At 36.5% G+C, this 20,000-nt stretch overlaps 1 protein-coding gene across 1 annotated transcript in view; it reads left to right on the top strand.

Moving 5' to 3' along the window:
• The window catches only part of LOC106867280 (thiamine pyrophosphokinase 1), a 32,525-nt gene that overhangs the window by 12,507 nt on the left and 18 nt on the right, over nt 1–20,000 (top strand). The window contains exons 2-7 of the mRNA XM_014912116.3: nt 9,729–9,806; nt 13,412–13,548; nt 15,051–15,140; nt 16,178–16,333; nt 17,563–17,674; nt 19,848–20,000. The exon at nt 19,848–20,000 is cut by the window's right edge and continues 18 nt beyond it. Coding sequence (XP_014767602.1) covers nt 9,729–9,806; nt 13,412–13,548; nt 15,051–15,140; nt 16,178–16,333; nt 17,563–17,674; nt 19,848–19,966 — 692 coding nt within the window. The 3' untranslated portion in view covers nt 19,967–20,000. The remainder of the gene's footprint in view (nt 1–9,728; nt 9,807–13,411; nt 13,549–15,050; nt 15,141–16,177; nt 16,334–17,562; nt 17,675–19,847) is intronic.

Here is a 20,000-nt window from a genome sequence, read left to right as displayed (position 1 = left end):
TTTCTCTTAGTCTTCTTAACAAAAAAACGTACATCGCAAGTTATTTCATGTTAAAGTTGTTATATTTCTGTAATTTCAACCAATGACTGACATCCATTCAGCCGTAAAAATTAAGTGCTGACTACGTAAACAAACAATTCTCAAACGATTCTGGCGGTGATAAAATTATTATTTCCTTGTCAAAAAATGGCTGAGGCATATTGGCAGTAGCTAATAAACCTTTCTATTATAGGCACAAGGCCTGGTTTTTGAGGGAAGGAGCAACTCAGTTATGGTTAGGGAAAACGAACACACGTGTGTTGCCTCTCTGCAAAATGTCAGAAGTAATGGAGATTAAATACGCTTTACACCGCTTAAACTGCCAAAGGAGTAACTGTAAACAACTGAATACTTGTCAGTGATTGGTTGAAATTATCGAAATAAGACAATTTTTTACATGAAATAAATTCGAATACAAAAATTATTTTCTGTTCTATAACACAAGATAGATAAGTATACGAAGTTTGAAAGTCTTTCGGTACCAAAAACACTACATAAAACATAAATGAAAACTGGTGCCCCCGTTTTGAACAAGATCCCACAAGTGTGTACATACGCTGCTATATGTATATATAAATATTAAAAAATGGAACAAATGCAATCGAGAAAAACAAAACATTCAGACAGACGATACAAAGGCAAACAGGTAAAACAACAATTAGAAGGACAGGAAACAAAAAGGACAGGTCATTCGTGGCTTTCTTTATATACGACAGGCTTCTTTCAGGTTCCATCTATCAAATCCACTCTCAAAGTTTTGGTCAGCCCATGGCTATAGTAGAAGCACAAGGTGCCATGTAGTGGGATTGAACCCGGAAGCATGTGGTTGGGAAGCAAACTTCTTATCACACAGCCATGTCTGTGCTTATAGATACATGCATGCATGCATGCATACATACATATATACATACAGCAGAAGCAACAGAGTAACTCAAGGGCTGAGAGTTTTGTGCACTGGATAAAGTGGTTGCCATTAGGAAGGGCATTCAGCCATAGAAACCATTCCAAAGTAGACAGCAGAACTTGGTGTAGTCTTCTGACTTACCAGTTCTTGTCAAACCATCCAGCCCATGACAGCATGGTAAATAGATGTTTAATGATGATGATGGTGATTATATATGTATATATATATATATATATATATATATATATATATATATATATATATATATATATATATATATATCAAATAGGAAAATTGAATAAGATGAACTCTTGGGATGTTAAACCATTTATATCTTGAATTCTTCTACATATGTTTTGACGGATGCACTCCAAAATGTCCGACAGCATAAATTATGGTGAGCAATGCATCAGAATTGGTATGGAAAATATATGTTGATATTTTCATATTTTCATGTCAATGAAATAATTTGTGTTGTGGAGTTAAATATGTGCATGCACATAAATAGCCATCAGTAAATAGAACAGCCAGACTAATGTATGTGTACTTAAACTTATAGAAATTTTTCTGTTGAGGCTAGGCCAAGGTTGACATCTAGCAGGTAGAGAATGAAATAAGATAGCAAAGTAACAGCTTATACATGGTTGTTTGCTAGAATGAAAATCACAAGTAGAAAGACAGACTCATCTGATGTAAAATGAGTGTACCAAGTTAACAAAACTCGTTTCTGTTTGTTAATATAATACATAAAAAAACTAGTGCAACTACCTGTTAGTTTCTGACTGGACAAAATAAAATCATGATAATAGTGAATCTCAAATGGTCATGTGTTTTTGGTAAACTTGCCAAAAATGGCTCTATGATTACTAGCTTATTGAACTAAAAATTCCATTTGACTAAACACAATGGTGAAAGCCCAAATGTCATCTGCATGAAAGTCACTACACATTTCATCTCTCTCTCATGAAGAGTTCTGCTTTAAAGATCCTTTCTTCCTCAAAACATTAAATTTATTTCACTATTTGAACTATTTGCTGATGTTTCCTTGGTTTTTTTTCTGTTTGACTATGAATTTAAATGATTATTTGTATGTACAGCGTGTGTAGTTTAACTTAAACCATCTCCTTTAATAGAAAATCATTTGGTATCAAGCTTGATCCCAACAATTTGTAGATGTTTATTCGAAAATCTATTTTTCAACATGTAAGGAAGTTAGTTTTCTATCTTCCTCTTTCTCTCTTTCTATATATATATATACATAATTTGCCGCCTTGGCAAGAAGCATGTTGAATCTTTTGGAAGGAACATTTATACTTTCTTATCCTCTAACTTTTTGTATATATATATATATATATATTACGGAGATGTACTTGCATAGCAAGTGACCTGATCTGAGATCGTGTGCTGGAATGAAAACAATTGCAGCGTGGAAGGTGTTTATAAGCTATTTAAAAAACACACAAAAACCGTTAGATTCACTTCAACATTTAAATTTAATTTGCCAAAATATTTTCGTCGCTTTGAGATCGTGACCTGTTCACTGACAAAATTCCATGCAGCACGGAATTTTGTCAGTGAACAGGTTGCGGTCTCAAAGTGACAAAAATATTTTGGCAAATTAAATTTAAATGTTAAAGTGAATCTAATGGTTTTTGTGTGTTTCTTAAATGGCTTATAAACACCTTCTACGCTGGAATTGTTTTATCTATATATATATATATATATATATGTAGTGAAACTACCTATCGCCATTATATACAAACAAACCATCTTCCACACTGTTATAAATATATTCAAGTTCGGGCGTAGCAGAGAGCAGCCTACTGTATCCATCACGTGACTAATTATTATTTGAAGAGGCAACTGCCTCGTACCGTTCCCGCCAGAACACAAACTGACCAATCACAACCCCTAATAAGGTTACGTGATAGTGTTCTTCTAATGCTTTCCTGGAGCCTACTTTCAGCTATAAATAGACTAAATTATCCCCGCCAAATGGTCACGGTTCAGATCTCTTAGAGACCTGTTCCGTGTACCACACAGAGCAGCAGCAGTTCCAGTGACAACATCAACATCTTCGTACAACTACGACTACCAACGTCAACACGACTCTACGACTACCACCAGCGTCCCCAACAGCGTCAACATGACTTCTATGTACACAAGCTAACCAAACTACCACGGCACTTCTCTTCGATTCTGTTTGTGTGATTCATCTTCACCACAATAAATAATAGACAAGAACCCAGCCTGCGAAGAACATCTGTACTCAAGAACCCGGCTTAGCATAGAAGCCACAACATCACAACTAGTGATCGCTCTGCCCCACACGCCTTAACTTCTTATACAGACACTTACCACTGTGTACTCTAAGAACTGGTACCTTAAATCCTTATACGTGTTGCTGACTCATATTCAATACTGTATCTCTTGTACCCACATACATGTATCACTTACACACACTCTTTTCTTTACATGATGGCCTGTCTTTTATTGTGTTTTCATTATGTCGCATTCACACTCACACACAGACATACATTTTAATGCTACAATAAATATTACTGTTATTTATCTTTATCGGTTGTGTTCTATCGTCTTCCTTACTGGCATTTACGAATTCTCTATGTTATCGAAGTATAACATATATATATCATGTGATATATTTTGTGTTCGACCGTGTGACGCATTTAAGAAAGGAGCCCTGTTTTTCCATTCGTCACCATTTCTCCTTTTGGGTTCGCACGGTCGTTCTTACATATATATATATCTATATGACTGGTTTCTTTCAGTTTTCTGTCTACCAAATCCACTTATAAGGTTTTGGCCAGCCTGGGGCAATAGTAGAAGATACTTATCCAAGGTACTTCACAGTGGGATTAAACCCAAGACTACATTTTTGGGAAGCTAGCTTCTTGCTCACACAGCCAGTTTTTTGTAGAAATTTTTTTCATATTACAAGGGAGTGCTGAAAAGTCCTTGGATTCAGGTAAAAGAAAATACAGGAGATCAGTTAATTATGATTTTATTCAATATATTCTCTCTGATTCACATACTTATTGCAGCAGTCCTTCAGTTTTACTAAGCCCTTTGAAAGAACTTGGAAGGTTGGACCTCCACCCAGGTCTTTTGTAAGACCCATAAAGCCAAGAACTTTTCAGCACCTCCTCGTAATTAGTTAAAGATATTGATAAATATTATTTTATAACTATATTTTATATTGTTTATATTAAAATCCATACTTCCATCCATCCATCTACCCATTCACCATCTCCAAAAATAACACCAACAACAAAACATTGAGAATAACTGCTCAGTAATGTTACCTGCATGAAAAATCTACAGTCAAGTAGAAGTGTATATATTTATTGCAAAGCATCAAAATTCTGAATAGAAATTACTAATGCAGTGAGGAAAGAGCATTTGCACAATGACTAATATTTTAAGCATTTTAGTATATATGTTTATACTTTTTTTTTTTAATATCTATCTAATGTGTATCCACTTACCTACCCATCTAAGTCCACCAATCACTTACACATCTACCTATCTTATTCATCAACCTATAATTCCTTCCTTCCTTCCTTCCGTTCTTTCTTTCTTTCTTTCTAAAACAGTGGTTCTCAACTGGGGGTCCCATATGACCCTTGGGGACCCATATAAAATTGTTTTTTTAAAGCCTATGTGCAATAAATTGGCTATACTTCTACAATACATGAAATATATTAACAAATTTTCTAATACGATTCCTAATAATATTTAATTATAAAAACATAATAGGATTTTATTTTTAAAAAGTCAAATGGTTATGGGGGTCCACCAAAGTGGTCCACAGGCAAAAAATGGTTGTAAACCACTTTTCCGAAAGAAAAACCTACCATGATGCAAGTACTAAGCTGTGTCAGCTCTTTGCCTTTCTCATGGACAATATTTGTAGCATAAAGATGGGGAGATTTGCATGTGTGGGCAACTGCAGGTCTTTCTGGTGCAGATCTACAATTTCGTGAGACATACTGAATACTCACCCCTACCACACCAAAAAATAACTATATAATTGCTATCAAATCTAGATAAAATAAGGTTATTACATTGTTTGCTTTACTGGTCATCAAGACAACCATAATTGTTAATCAGTCAATTGTTGAGTTGTTGTTGAATAAATAATGCATTGTCTTTAGACTCCCTCTCTCTCTCTCTGTCTCTCTCATTCTTTCCCCTCTCTTTGTCTCTCTTTATATATATATGTATATAAGAAAGATACAGAGTGAGAAAGACAGACAGAAGCAATGTTCAATGTCTGGGCATATCTATGCAATGACAACTTATTTTGATACAGATAGAAAACAAAGGATAATAAAAAGAAAGAAGTGAAGAAAGAAAGAAATGGAAAAGAGAAAGAACAAAAGACAAAAGGGAAATGAAAGAAGGAAAAAAGATAAAGAGGGAGGAATGAAGAAAGGCTGGTAGACTAAATTTGACAGTTTGCGTAGAAAGAAAAGAAAATAATATCCCATCCAGAAATAAAAGTATTTTTAAAAAATTAGAAAATATCAACTAGATCAGGGGTTTTCAAGCTGTAGTCCGCGGACCACAGGGGGTCCGCAATTTGATTTTATATATGTTTTTTAATCGAAATCTTTTAATTGACAATAAACTTATTTGTTAAATACTGTTAAATAAATAAATGCAAAAATATATGTTATTTTAAGCAAATATTTATGTATAAATTTCATAAGCGTTTATAAGGGGGGTCCCTAAGGTAAAGCCTGAAATATAAAGGGGTCCGCAAGTCAAAAAGTTTGAAAACCCCTGAACTAGATGATGGCTGGAAGATAACAGTTTATTCAAAGCAGATGCCCTCTGCTTCTACCATGGCCTCAAGACAGCTCTGGAACCTGGCATGTGTTCCTCGTTGTGTCTATGGGAAGGTCTTTGTATACCTCTTTGATCTTGGCCACCAGCTCGGCCTTGGTGTTGTAGGCAGAGCAGTTGGTGTTTTTCTCAGCTGCAGCCCACATATAGTAATCCATGGGATTACAACTGAAGGAATTAAGAGGCCAGAAATTTAGGATAGTAAAGTCGTAGATATTCTCTGATAACTTCTGGCTCTTTCTGGAGGTACAGCAAAGAGCCAAATCCTGCTGTCCACACATGGCCCTCCAGCAGCAGCAGCAGCAGTCCTCCCTGACCATGGTTTGACCACAAGTCTCCAGCAGCTTCACATCATCATCATCATCATCACCATCATTGTTTAACGGCCGCTTTCCATGCTAGCATGGGTTGGACGATTTGACTGAGGACTGGTGAACCAGATGGCTGTACCAGGCTCCAATCTGATTTGGCAAAGTTTCTACAGCTGGATGCCCTTCCTAACGCCAACCACTCAGAGAGTGTAGTGGATGCTTTTACGTGCTGGCCCTGTTCAAGGATTTGAGGCAGCATGATGTCACCCTCACTGGAAACACACCCAAAGACCATCACAGTTTAGGGAACTTGGTTTTCTTGATGGTCATGTCATGTTTTACAGCCTTTACAATGTTTACAGAGTACTGAGCAGTTGTCATGATGTTGGCATTTTGATATCTGGCATGAATCATCATGATACAAGTAACTCTCTTCCAATATTCAGATGGCTTCCAGTTCTCCACATCTCTCTCTTTACTCTCTTCTCTCTTTTACTCTTTTACTTGTTTCAGTCATTTGACTGTGGCCATGCTGGAGCACCGCCTTTAGTCAAGCAAATCGATCCCAGCACTTATTCTTTGGAAGCCTAGTACTTCTTCTATCAGTCTCTTTTTGCCGAACTGCTAAGTTACGGGGACGTAAACACACCAGCATCAGTTGTCAAGCGATGTTGGGGTGACAAACACAGACACACACACACACACACACATATATATACACACACACACACATATGACGGGCTTCTTTCAGTTTCCGTCTACCAAATCCACTCACAAGGCTTTGGTCGGCCCGAGGCTATAGTAGAAGACACTTGCCCAAGGTGCCACGCAGTGGGACTGAACCTGGAACCATGTGGTTGGTAAGCAAGCAACTTACCACACAGCCACTCCCACGCTAACTTTTTCTCAATTACTACTTTCATCTTTATGCTCTCCAATGCTGCTGGACTGTTCACCAATACATGAAGCTGTTCCTGAAGAAAGGAGACATAAAAAAATAATCTAATTTAGCCTGAACACCCTGTATATATATATTTCTGTATTTGTAATATACAATATTTTGCAAAAAATGCAATGGATTGTATATTTCATTATACTTACAAATATCCTCTTATAACAATATAAAATTGTTAAATATTAAAGCTCTATTATATTAGAGTGTGGAGGCACAATGGCCCAGTGGTTAGGGCAGTGGACTCGCGGTCATAGGATCGCGATTTCGATTTCCAGACCAGGTGTTGTGAGTGTTTATTGAGCGAAAACACCTAAAGCCCCACGAGACTCCGGCAGGGGATGGTGGCGAATCCTGCTGTACTCTTTCACCACAACTTTCTCTCACTCTTACTTCCTGTTTCTGTTGTGCCTGTAATTCAAAGGATCAGCCTTGTCACACTGTGTCACACTGAATATCCCCGAGAACTACGTTAAGAGTACACGTGTCTGTGGAGTGCTCAGCCACTTGCACGTTAATTTCACGAGCAGGCTGTTCTGTTGATCGGATCAACTGGAACCCTCGACATCGTAAGTGACGGAGTGCCAACAACAACAATTATATTAGAGTTCTTTCTATTTGTTTCTTTTTAGTATATATAGTTAGAAGAAAAAATTTTGCAGCTTTATACAACTGATTACTCACTGCTAATTTTAGCCATGAATTTAGTGAGAAAAATATGTATTTCAATACATGAATTTTTAAAACTTTGTATTAAGTTAACACCATGTGTCATTAAATAAGGTTGAGCTTTTGGAAGGGTTTATTTTTCTATTTTTGCTTTTTAATTTAAATTCCTTGGTGAGAGTCCTGTTTACGTTTAAACAACACTGTTAATCAGATCAAAGAAGATAAATAAATAAAAGTACATTATTAAATGTTCAGGTAAATATTTCAAAATGAGTCCTTCTGAATAACCTCTTCACCCATTTACTTTACATATCTTTGTTGACCTTTATTTCTTCTCTTATATCTTCCTCCTTATGTATATTTATATTTAAAATCAACTTCATACACAATAATCACTAGGAAATTATAATGCAGGGTAGCTATGTATCTTTTCTATAACAAGGCACTCATGCTTATCCCTCAATCATAATGTCAACACCTGATGTAAAGCTACCACCCTCTTCCAAATACATTTTCATTCAGTTGAGTGTGAGTGTGTGTGTGTGTGTGTGTGTGTGTGTGTGTGTGTGTGTGTGTGTGTGTGTGTGTGTGTGTGTGTGTGTGTGTATGTGACTTTCCTTTTCTTTATCTTGGAAGTTACTTGGTGACCTTACTAGTATTGCTGGTGTCATGAAAAAAAAGCAACAAGCTCACACTGTGAAGTGGCTGGCATTAGGAAGGGCACCCGGCTGTAGAAACCATACCAAAGCTAAGATCAGGGCCTGATGCAACTCTGTAGCTTGTTGGATCCTGTCAAACTGTCCAACTCATATTCACATGGAACAGATGTTAAATGATGATGATGATGATGAGAAGGAGGAAATAGATGATGAAGAAGTTGATGTGTGTGTGTGTGTGTGTGCACATATTTTGAAGTCCTTCATATTCTCTGTTTCACAGCTGTTTAGTTACTATGTTCAGTAGCACGTTTTATCATTTTTAACTTATCTGCTGAACAATAGTTCGTATATATATCTGGTGGAGAGCATGTTGATATTAGATATATCAGATAACAAATGTAGATATCATTGTTTAAGTAAATAGATATCAATTTTTAAATAAGGCAGTGAATTGGCAGAATTAGATAGAATGTTTCATTGTATTTGAATCTACTCTCTGAGTTTTAATTCTACCAAGGTAAACTTTGCATTTCATCTTTTGGGATCACTAAAATGGTACTAAACCAGGATAAGCATCATCATTATCGTTGTCATCATCATTATCATCATCATCATCATGATATTCTTCATTCTCGTCATCATCATCGTCATGAGAAAGAAGAAACAAAGAAATTTGAGAATCAGTAGGATGCTATGTGTTAACTTTGGGGAAAGATTTTTTGGGGAAAGACTAGCAGTTGCCCTTTGCTTGCTAGTTTCCCCTCTCCATGTCACTGGAGTTTATCCAAAGTTATTCAAAGAACTTGGGTCCTTTGGACATAGCAAGAAAAAGAAAGGTGGTCATAGGTGGAAGGCTCTTGATTATGAGCCGCCTTGATGATCAAGCTTGGCCTGAGGTGAAACAACAACAACTACAGCAACAACAGACCCTGCAAGAAGGACATGAATGTTACCTAGTTGAGAACTAACTTGTAATAACAATTACTAGGCTACTCGGCTACTAAACTTCATTTTATGTGTATGATGGTGCAGCACAAAAAGCACTCATTCCAGTGCTATGTTAAAAGCACTCAGCACACACTGCTAAGTGGTTGGCATTAGGAAGGGTATCCAGCCATAAATATATAAATATTTTTTCTTGATTTGTTTTGTCTAACATGAATTTGAAGGGCATCCAGCTGTAAAAACCCTGCCAAAACAGACACAATAACCTGGAGTAGTCTTCTACCTGGATGGCTCCTGCCATCTGTCTTACCCATGCATGCATGGAAGACAGATATTAAAAGATGATGATGATGATGAAATTATAATCTTTTTATTTCCAGATGAGAAGATTGTGCTGATTCTACTTAACCAACCAATAACACCAATGATAAAAATCTTCAAATATTTATGGCAAAAAGGTAAATTATCTTTTATTTAACCCTTTAGCATTCAGATTATCCTGTCAAATGTAAAGCTTATTTATTCATTGTTTTGAATTAATCATGAGGTATTATCTCATAGCTTTGAAATTTCGATGATGTAATTGTTGTATTTTCAGAATGACATTGTAAGGAATGTGAGACTGGATCTGGCTGGTTTGAACACAAAACTAATGAAATATTTGGGCAGAATATGGCTGGTTTAAATGCCTAAAGGGTTAAAATTTTAGTTCTTTCCGATATACTTGTCTACAGCCTAAGCAACAACACTACACACTGTCTCTCCTTTTCTCTGTCTATTTCTCACACTCTGAATCATTTGCTCCCTGTCTGTCTCTTTCTGCTTCTCTCTATCTCTGATAGCTGTCTGTCTCTGTCTCTCCATCTGTGTATGTGTTTCTCTCTCTCTCTCTCTCTCTCTCTCTCTTTCTCTCCTTCCATCCCCCATTGTTCAGATGAAAACTAAGGTCCTGAAACATATTCCTCTCACCACACAGCGATATTAAAATTCTCAAACTTGCTTATAAACCGATTACTGCTGAGACAGACTATCACAAGTTTCTTCGTATTCCATGTTCTATTTAAAATCTTTTTAGTTTTTACTTATTTAGTATTGGTGAAGAGGTAACAGATTGTGATGGGAGGGAAGAGATGCGAAACAACTTAGTGAATGCAGTATTAAAATACCAACTGCTGGGTCATCAGCTCATATTACAACCAGACTATGTATTACTGACAAAGCAGTTCTATGACTTCAGTAAATATAGGAAAGGGTACTTTCTAAGAAACTTACCAGCTGTCGTAGAGTAGTCTCTTATCCAGGATGAGGAAACCATTTCTTATTTGCTGGATAAAGCTTGCTTTGCAGCCATGTGGTTTTTGGTTCAGTCTCATTGCATGGCATTTTGGGCAAATGTCTTCTACTATAACTCTGGGCCAGTCAAAGCCTTGTGAGTGAATTTGGTAGGCAGAAACTGTGTGGAAGTTCATTGCATCATCATCATCATTGTTGTCGTTGTCCCATTTTCCATGCAGGCATGGGTTGGACAGCTTCAGAGGATCTTGTGAGCCACAAAACTACATTAAGCTCAATGCCGTGTGTGTATGTGTGTGTGTTTATGTTTGTCTCTCACCACTTGGCATCTGGTGTTGGTTGATTTATGTCCCCATAATGTAGTGGTTCAGCAAAAGATATTGATAGAATTAATACCAGATTGAGAAAAGTAAGTTCTGGAGTTGATTTGTTTGGTTAAAGCCCTCAAGGTATTGCCCTAGCTTTCCTGCAGTCCAGTGACTGAAACAAATGAAAGATAAAAGATAAAATATTATGAATGATTTTTTTTTAAAGGCATGGATTGACTTGAGAAATAAAGAAAAGAGCAAAGAAAATAAGAAGAGTAGGGAGTTATCTATTGACAGATTGACATTTGTATTTACAAAATGTCAAAGCTGAAAATACAAACATTTTGCATCAGATCCTCTTCATTATATTTGTCAGAGAACCCCCAACTGGGAAACAACACTTGCCTTTGATAGCCAGAGTATTCTAGAATTTGTCAAGGTTTCTGATTGCCTCCTCCCCTACTCTTACTCTGACTCATTTTTCTGGGCAATTTGCTGTGTTTGAGAAGACATATCAAGCTAAGTGAAATCGTGGTCATGGCACCTGTGCCAGTGACACGTGAAAAGCACTTGTGTTGGTGACAAACAAAAGGCACCTGTGCTGGTGACATGCAGAAGACACTCTTAGTGCACTATCTAAAGTGGTTGGCATTAGGAAGAGTTTCTAGCTGTAGAAACCATACCAAAGTACACTGGAGCCTAGTGTAGCTCTCTGGCTTACCAGTTCCAGTCAGACTGTTTAACTTGTGCCAGCATGGAAAATGGACAAACAGACATTAAATGATGATGATGATTTCATTGTATGTTTTTTTAATCATATTTTGTGCCCTTTACCCATTCATTCTTCACGGTTTTCATAATTTGTCTTTGTAATGGTCCTCATCTTTCCCCATTGTGATACTGGATTGGTAGAACCTTCAAAGCATTGGACAACAGAATGCCTTGCAGTATTTGTTGTAACTCTTCATGTTCTGAATTCAAATCATACTGAAGTTGACTTTGTCTTTCATCCCTTCAAGGTTGATAAAATAAAGTACCAGTCTAATACTGGGGTTAATGTTATCAACTAAGACCCTCTGCTTAAAATTACTGGCCCTTTGAAATTATTAGAAACAGTTGTCATGCTGTGAAGGAGAGGTTACAGGTTCAGTATTACAGACATGTAGTTAGAATTTTGTAGGAAAGAATTACAAGATAGATTCTTCAGGCCAAGCCAATTGGCAGGAGACATTGGTTTAGATCAAGAACAAGATGGTTGGATAATGTCCATAATCACACTTAAGATGGTAAGCTGGCACAATCATTATCACACTAGACAAAATGATAAGTGACATTTTTTTTCTATCTTCTGCTGAGGTAGACTTTGCCTTTCATCCTTTTGGAATCAATAAAATAAAAACCAGTTAAGTACTGGAGTTGATGTAATCAACTTTACCACCTCCCTTGAAATTGCTGGCCTTGTGCCAAAATTTGAAACTAATATCCATAGTCTCAGTTGGTCACACTTGAGAATTCAGCAGGAAGGTGTAATGATAGCTGGTTCCACTAGGACTATATGGAAGAGCTGCCTGAGTCTTTTTTGCTAATCCACTAAGTTACGGGGACGTAAACACATCAGCATCGGTTGTCAAGCGATGTTGGGGGGACAAACACAGACACATACACACACTCACATATATGACGGGCTTCTTTCAGTTTCCGTCTACCAAATCCCGAGGCTATAGTAGAAGACACTTGCCCAAGGTGCCAAGCAGTGGAACTGAACCTGGAACCATGTGGTTCATAAGCAAGCTACTTACCACACAGTCACTCCTACGCCTATCATCATCATCATCATCATCATCATCATCATCATTATCGTTTAACGTCCGCTTTCCATGCTAGCATGGGTTGGACGATTTGACTGAGGACTGGTGAAACCGGATGGCAACACCAGGCTCCAGTCTGATTTGGCAGAGTTTCTACAGCTGGATGCCCTTCCTAACGCCAACCACTCAGAGAGTGTAGTGGGTGCCTATATATATATATATATATATATTAGGAATGGCATCCATCTGTAGAAACCATGCCAAATCAGACTGGAGTCTGGTGCAGCACCTCAACTTACCAGCCCTGGTCAATCCACTCAATGCGTGTCAGCATAGACAAGAGACATTACCTGATGATGATGATGGTGGTACACACTTGACAGGCTTCTTTCAGTTTCTGTTTACCAAATCCACCCTACAAGGCTCTGGTTGGCATGTGCTATAGCAGAAGACACTAGTGCAAGGTGCCATGCAGTAGAACTGAACTCAGAAGCACATGGTTGGGAGCAAGTTTTGCAACCACACAGTCACACCTGTTTTGTCCATTACCTAATTTCGGTCAGCAGTTACAGAATGACTATTCTTAATTAACATCACAGCATCAAAACTCCATATACATGAAACAAATCATTATTTCTGTTCTTTGTTTTTCAGCTGTATTGAAGGTATTTGTCGATGGTGCAGCAAATGAAGTATACAACCATCTCTCCAAAGAAGATTTCCTGCCAGATTTAATTACAGGAGACTTTGATTCCATCCGTCCAGAAGTAAAAGAACATTATCGACAGAAAGTAATTTTCTTTCTCTCTTCTCTCTCTATGTAATATAATTGATGAGTACACACACATTTTAGACTACATTTGCGCCACCTAGCTTAATATTCCTACATGTTATTTGGTAGCTTTTATTTGATTGCTAATAGCAACTGTAGTAGTAGTAGTATTTATTGTCATTAGTGGCATCATAATCGTTGGCACCCTCTTCCTCCCCCTCCCCTTCTTCTTCTTCTCCCCTCCTCCCACATTTTCCCAATTCCTATTGTTCTCCCTTCCTTCCTTTTCCTTGTTGTTCTTGTTCTCTCCCCCCGCCGCCACCAATGAGTTGTCCAACAATCTTAAAGCTATTCACCCAAAACACCGGCCACTCATCCACTTTCACAATTGACCCCTATCCATGTCGTCAAAGTTGGCAATGTCTCTAAATCCAACATCCTATATCTGACTGTTGCACAACCTCTGTAGTGGCTTAATGGGTATGCGATGAGAACTGGGTCATCAGCATGTAAGCATTCTGAAGGACATCAAATCCAAAACTCCTATGACATTGCTCCAAGAACTGTAATGCATAAAAGCCTTAGAGAACCTCTGTCTAAATCCTCCAATGAATTTGCTGCCAATGCTGACCTTAATTACAGCACCTTTGTATTACATAGAATGGGACTGTATCAAAAACCTTTTCAAGATCAACAAATGCAAAGTACAATCTTTTGTTTTTAGCAGAGAACTTCTGGAGTATCTGTTGTTCAACAAACCATCTTGACCCCTTTGGATACCAGCCTGCTTGAGATTGCCTTTAGTTCTATTGTACAATCTTCCTGTTTTAAAGTAATCAAAGGGAAAACCTTCCATTGAAATTTCATGTTAAGTTTGAGGCATGAGAGTTATAATGGCAAAGTCCTTTTAGTAAATTCCTTATTATTTTCAAAATTAATTGAAAGAAAGGTAATGTTTTTCAACATACGGTGTAACAAAAATGAAAAAAAAGGGTTAAACTAATTTTGTTAAGGTTCAGTTCTTTCTGCTTACTTTCAAGATTTGGTCCATCAGTTTATGACGTTTGCATCTCTCCAGTACATCTACCTTGATCTTACTGTTGATGATGCTACACATATGTCAGTCATTAGAGAATTAGAAATAACACCTTCATCCGCTACCTAATTAATTAAGTAACTTACTAGTATAATACACTTGCACATCTTTAACATATTTAGCACCTCAGGGACCATCTGTTGGATTGCACTGTCTAATTAACTAGTGTAATATCTACATATCTCTGATGCATTTAACGTCTCAGTGACTGTTGTACTTTAATTAACTAAGCAAATTCACTATATCTAATACCTACATATCCCCCTGGCACATTCAACGTCACAGTGAATGTCTCTGATGATGAGCCTGTTTTTTCCCCTTCATTCATCTTTGTAATTGCCTTTCTAGCCTTGCCCAACCTAACTTTGAATAGTTATGGTATGTCTATCCAAACCACTCACATCAGTGAAGATGTTTCTTTTCAGAATGTTGAAATTATTGAAACACCTGATCAAGATGAAACTGATTTTACAAAATGTCTGAGAATTGTTTTTGGGAAAATTAATCATGTTGAGGTAAGTTGATGAATTCAGATAAAATTAATAAATCAGTTGTGACTAATTGGGATTAGAAGTTGTAACAGCTTCTTTTACAAAAACATGAATGCTGTTTACAATTAAGTTTTAACCCTTTAGTATTCAGATTACTGTATCAGATGTAATGCTTATTTAATCACATTTTTAAAAATTAATTACCGTAAATCCTTGAGTATAATACGCAGGGGATTTTTAGGGGGCTGTACCTCTGAAAAACCTAGACCTTGTGTATAGTACGCGCCCCTTCTCTAACTTGAGTCAATGAGGTCTATATAACGTCCTTGGTTTGTAAACATATATACGGTAACGTCCATTATTATTATTGTATATATAGCATAATGCAAACGTCTAGCTTTTTTGTGCACTTTGTTTGCAGAAAATAAAGAAATAACAGTAATAACGTCAGTGAAAAATAAATATTAAGTAAATTGCCTTTACATATTTATCACTTAGAAAATATTTTTCATTTTTAACCTCGTATATAGTATGCACTAGAAATTTTGGGTAAAAAGTGTGGATTATACTCGAGGATTTACGGTATGCATTATCTCATAGCTTGGAGATTCTGATGATGTGACTGTTTATTTTTTAGAATGATATAGGTATGAGAGGCTGGATCTGGCTGGTTTGAACATAAAACAGGTAGAATATGTTTTATGGCCAGTTTGAATGCTAAAGGATCACTTAGTTGATATACAATTTCATCAATTGTTGTCCATCCATTCTTCTATAATCATTTACTGGATTTCTTGCACACACTCAGTTCTTTAAACATTTTCTTTTCAATAGAAATTCTAAATACAGAAGTCAGCTTCAACCCTTCCTTATTTTGAAACATTAAGTTTGCACCAGTCATCTTATCCTCAGCAGATGCTGGTAACACATTGAAGGAATTTTATACAATTTTTAGCCATGATGTAGTTTAACAATCATTATATGTTGGGTTAGATTTATAAATCTTGGGATGCATTTGAAACACTTCCATTTATTTTGTTATATTTTATTATTATCTTTAGGTTGAGAGAATAGTTGTTCTAGTCGGTTTCCAAGGAAGAGTTGACCAGCAATTTGCTAATTTCAACACACTCTACAAAGTCAGAAACTTTGGATATGATAAATATGTTCCCATATATGTGATGTCAAATTCAGATCTTACATGCCTTTTGAAAACAGTAAGTATTAATATTTATGATGTTATGTTCTGCTTCTTAAAATGAACTGGCCATTTGGGTTTTACAAAGTTTTAATAACCACTTGATAATAAATCATAGTTGTGGAATTAGAAAATCTGCTTTGCAATTACTTAGTTTCAGATCTGATCAATCTCTGTGACACCTTGTGCATGCATCTTCCAATGTAGCTTCACACTGACTAGTGTTCTGTGGGTAGAATTTTGCTGACAGGTATTGTGTGTGTGTGTGTGTGCTTTGACTACATGGTTATAAGTTCAGTCTCACTGCATGTCTGAGGATTTGAGAGGGTGAGTTCACGAGATAGTGAAAGGAGTATAGTAGATGGAGGGTGGGATGTAATGAATAGGCACAGGTAGAAGAAGGAGGTGGTATTAGGAGAATATGCTGTGGGGAAGAGATTCAATGGGGACATATAATGTGCAGGTTGGTACAAAAGAGGAATGTAGCAGTTGGTGAGCATGGGTGGAGGGAAGAGATGGATTGTAGGGAGGTTTGTCAGGGGACTGATTATGTGCTCCAGTGGTTCTCAGTTGGGGTCCATATTAGATTTTGCTGTTAAAATTTATCTGCAATAAATTGGTTATACTTGTACAATACACAAAATATTTTAACAATTTTTATTATACAATTCCTAATGATATTTAATTATAAAAATATAATGGGACTTTCTTATTAAGGTCCAGTAGAGTAAAATAAGAATCAAAGGGGTCCTTAGGCAAAAAATGATTGACGAACACTAGTGCACACATAAATATATGATGGGCTTCTGACAGTTTTTACCTATTAATTTTATTCATAAAGCTTTGTTTAGCTTGCAGCTACAGTAAAAGGCATTTGCTTAACCCATTACTTTCCATAATTCTATTAACTGGAATGATCAAAATAACATTTTAGATAGAAATAAGCGAGATATTGGGTGAAAAATAAGCAAACCTCATTTAAATATCAGAGAAATATACCTAGTAGATATAGCAAAAAAGGTTAGATATGTGTAAATATTGACAGATAATTACGAAATTTGTAATTTTTAAGTGATCTCATATGAGATCACTGGTAGGTAATGAGTTAATGTACAACAGAGTGAATTGCAAAGCAATATAAAACAACTTCTAAAATGACACTGATGAGTTTTTGTGCTATTATTAACACCTGTCTTTATCAAACCCTTCTAAATTTTAACATCTTGACATGTATAATTAAAATTGCAGGGAAATAACAGCATTGAAGTTGATAGTGAATTCAGAGGGGCGCATTGTGGTCTGATTCCTCTTGGTAATGTGTGTAACAACATAACAACAACAGGTCTAAAATGGAATTTAAGTAAGTTTAGTTTTAATCCAGTCTTCATGTGATCAAAAAATACTAACAGACAGACCAAAAACTCAATAGATGGCAGAATCGTTGCCGGGCGAAATGCTTAGCAGTATTTCGTCTGCCGCTACGTTCTGAGTTCAAATTCCGCTGAGGTCGACCTTGTCTTTCATCCTTTCAGGGTTGATTAAATAAGTACCAGTTACTTAATCCCTTTGTCTGTCCTTGTTTGTCCCCTCTGTGTGTAGCCCCTTGTGGGCAAAAAAAAAAAAAACTCAATACAGTTTGGACCTCTGAAATCCAGCGACCTTGAGACATAATCTTTGCTGAATCATAGAAAATTGATCCCAAATTGTAAAGACAGCCTTGCCATCTCATTCTACATATAGTGATGTCAGATCCAAGCTAGATGAAGTCTTAAAACAAGAAATACTTCAACTAATAATGCTTCTAAATAAGGTTTTTATGGTGGAATTCTGCTTTAAGCTCACCATATAACTTTTCTATTTTGAGAATTTTCAGAAAATTTTTCATGTTTTTGTGTTTTACACATAAGAATTCATACAACCACAAAAGCAAAAAATTTTCTTTTTAAACTTGTTGAAATTTGAAAAAAAAAAAAAAAAAAAAAATGAGCGTTTAAAATACAGTCTGAATTTCTTGCTTTAAATCCCAGCAATAGACTAAGACTATGAAATGTGTTTATGGGGGAAAGACATTGAAAAACATCAATATGTCATAGTAACAAAGAAATGAGGAGGGTTTTCTTGCACAAACTCAGTTCTTTAAACATTTTTTTCAATAGAAATTCTAAATACAGGAGTCAGCTTCAACCCTTCCTACCTTGAAACAAAGCTTGGCTAGAATTTGCACCTGTCATTTTATCCTCAACAGATGCTGGTAACCACACCACATCCTTTATGTAATCTGTAGGAAGATTCCTGTTATTAAACTTGACATTTGTTATTCAGTGCAACAAAGCAATAATGCATGAAGTCTGATCTGTATAGGCCAAAAACGTCAAATGTTGTATCAAACATTAGATCAAAGCCAGAGTTCCTTTGCTTAACACAATTTTCAAACCATTCCAAACGAAGAAAATTTTTTTATCACTACAGTAAAGGAGTGGAAGAATTCTCTCCCCTTTAACGCTTTTTGTTATTGTCTATCTATCGATCTAAATACTCTGGCTCAGTTTCGATTCATTTTGAAAATTAAGCTAGTGTTTGGAGCATAAATTAACATGGAATTTTGATGGAAGCTTTTAATGTGGATCACTTTAAAGCAACATGGTTGTATCGAATAACTAGGGACAGCCTGAAGACAGGCTCATAGGAAGAAAAGTTACTCATTGCCACCACCATAACTTTTTAGGGTTGACACCAAGTGTATGGCTCAGTGGTTAAGGTGTTGCACTTATCATGGTTTTAATTCCTGAACTGGGCGATGTATGGTGTTCTTGAGTAAAATACCTCATTTCACGTTACTCCAGTCCACTCATTTGACGAAAACAAGTAATCCTGTGAGAGACCTGCATCCCGTTCAGGCAGGAGTATATAAGCCAGATACTGGCCTTCTGAGTCTTTGTCCAAAACATTTTCATTAGCCTGTGCACTTGTTTAAGTCTTCCAGTGCCACTACAAATCCATCCATAGAATTTGCTTAAGCACTACGCTTTGTCACCACACACATTCCGCTTTTAGCAAACTGAAGTTTTAAGCATTTCTGGCAAGATATGTTGTATCATTTTAAGTTGCTGTCTGTCTGCCCTTGATACTCCAGGCATGTCAGCAGTTTTCTGTATAACCGCCTTGAACAAATTTTGACTGAAGGTGTATAGATCACTTTATGTGCATTGATACTAGCATCTCAAGTCTTTGGACAATATCCTGAAGAGCCAAAAGAATGGAGTTTTATCAAGATGCTTGGTTATGGTAAACCAAGTTTGGTAGTGCATTTTATAGGTAGCTGAATCATCTGTATCCGAACATAGATTTTTAATATTGTTTATCAAAATTTACCAATTATACAAAAAACAGCCAGCTCTCCCTTATTTATGTGATGTTATGAAATGACAATGTACGACTATTTTGCTTGCTTTGTTATAAACTACCTAAGCACTAAAACTCACACTCTAGCCTAAACCTGGAATTACGTGATCTTTCATTTATATATTTTGCAGATAAAGCACCATTAGAATTTGGACATCTGGTAAGCACAAGCAATACATATGCAGAAGAAAATCTAGTTGAAGTGCAAACAGAATGCCCCATACTCTGGTGCATGGATCTCAAATTCTGAAACAAGAAACTTCACCCAGTCACTTAAATAAATT

The sequence above is a fragment of the Octopus bimaculoides genome, chromosome 3, assembly GCF_046866305.1.
Source record: "Octopus bimaculoides isolate indiv1 chromosome 3, ASM4686630v1, whole genome shotgun sequence".
NCBI lineage: Eukaryota > Metazoa > Mollusca > Cephalopoda > Octopoda > Octopodidae > Octopus > Octopus bimaculoides.
The sequence above is the reverse complement of the archived record's forward strand: the minus strand, read 5'-3'. Positions and strand labels throughout refer to the sequence as shown.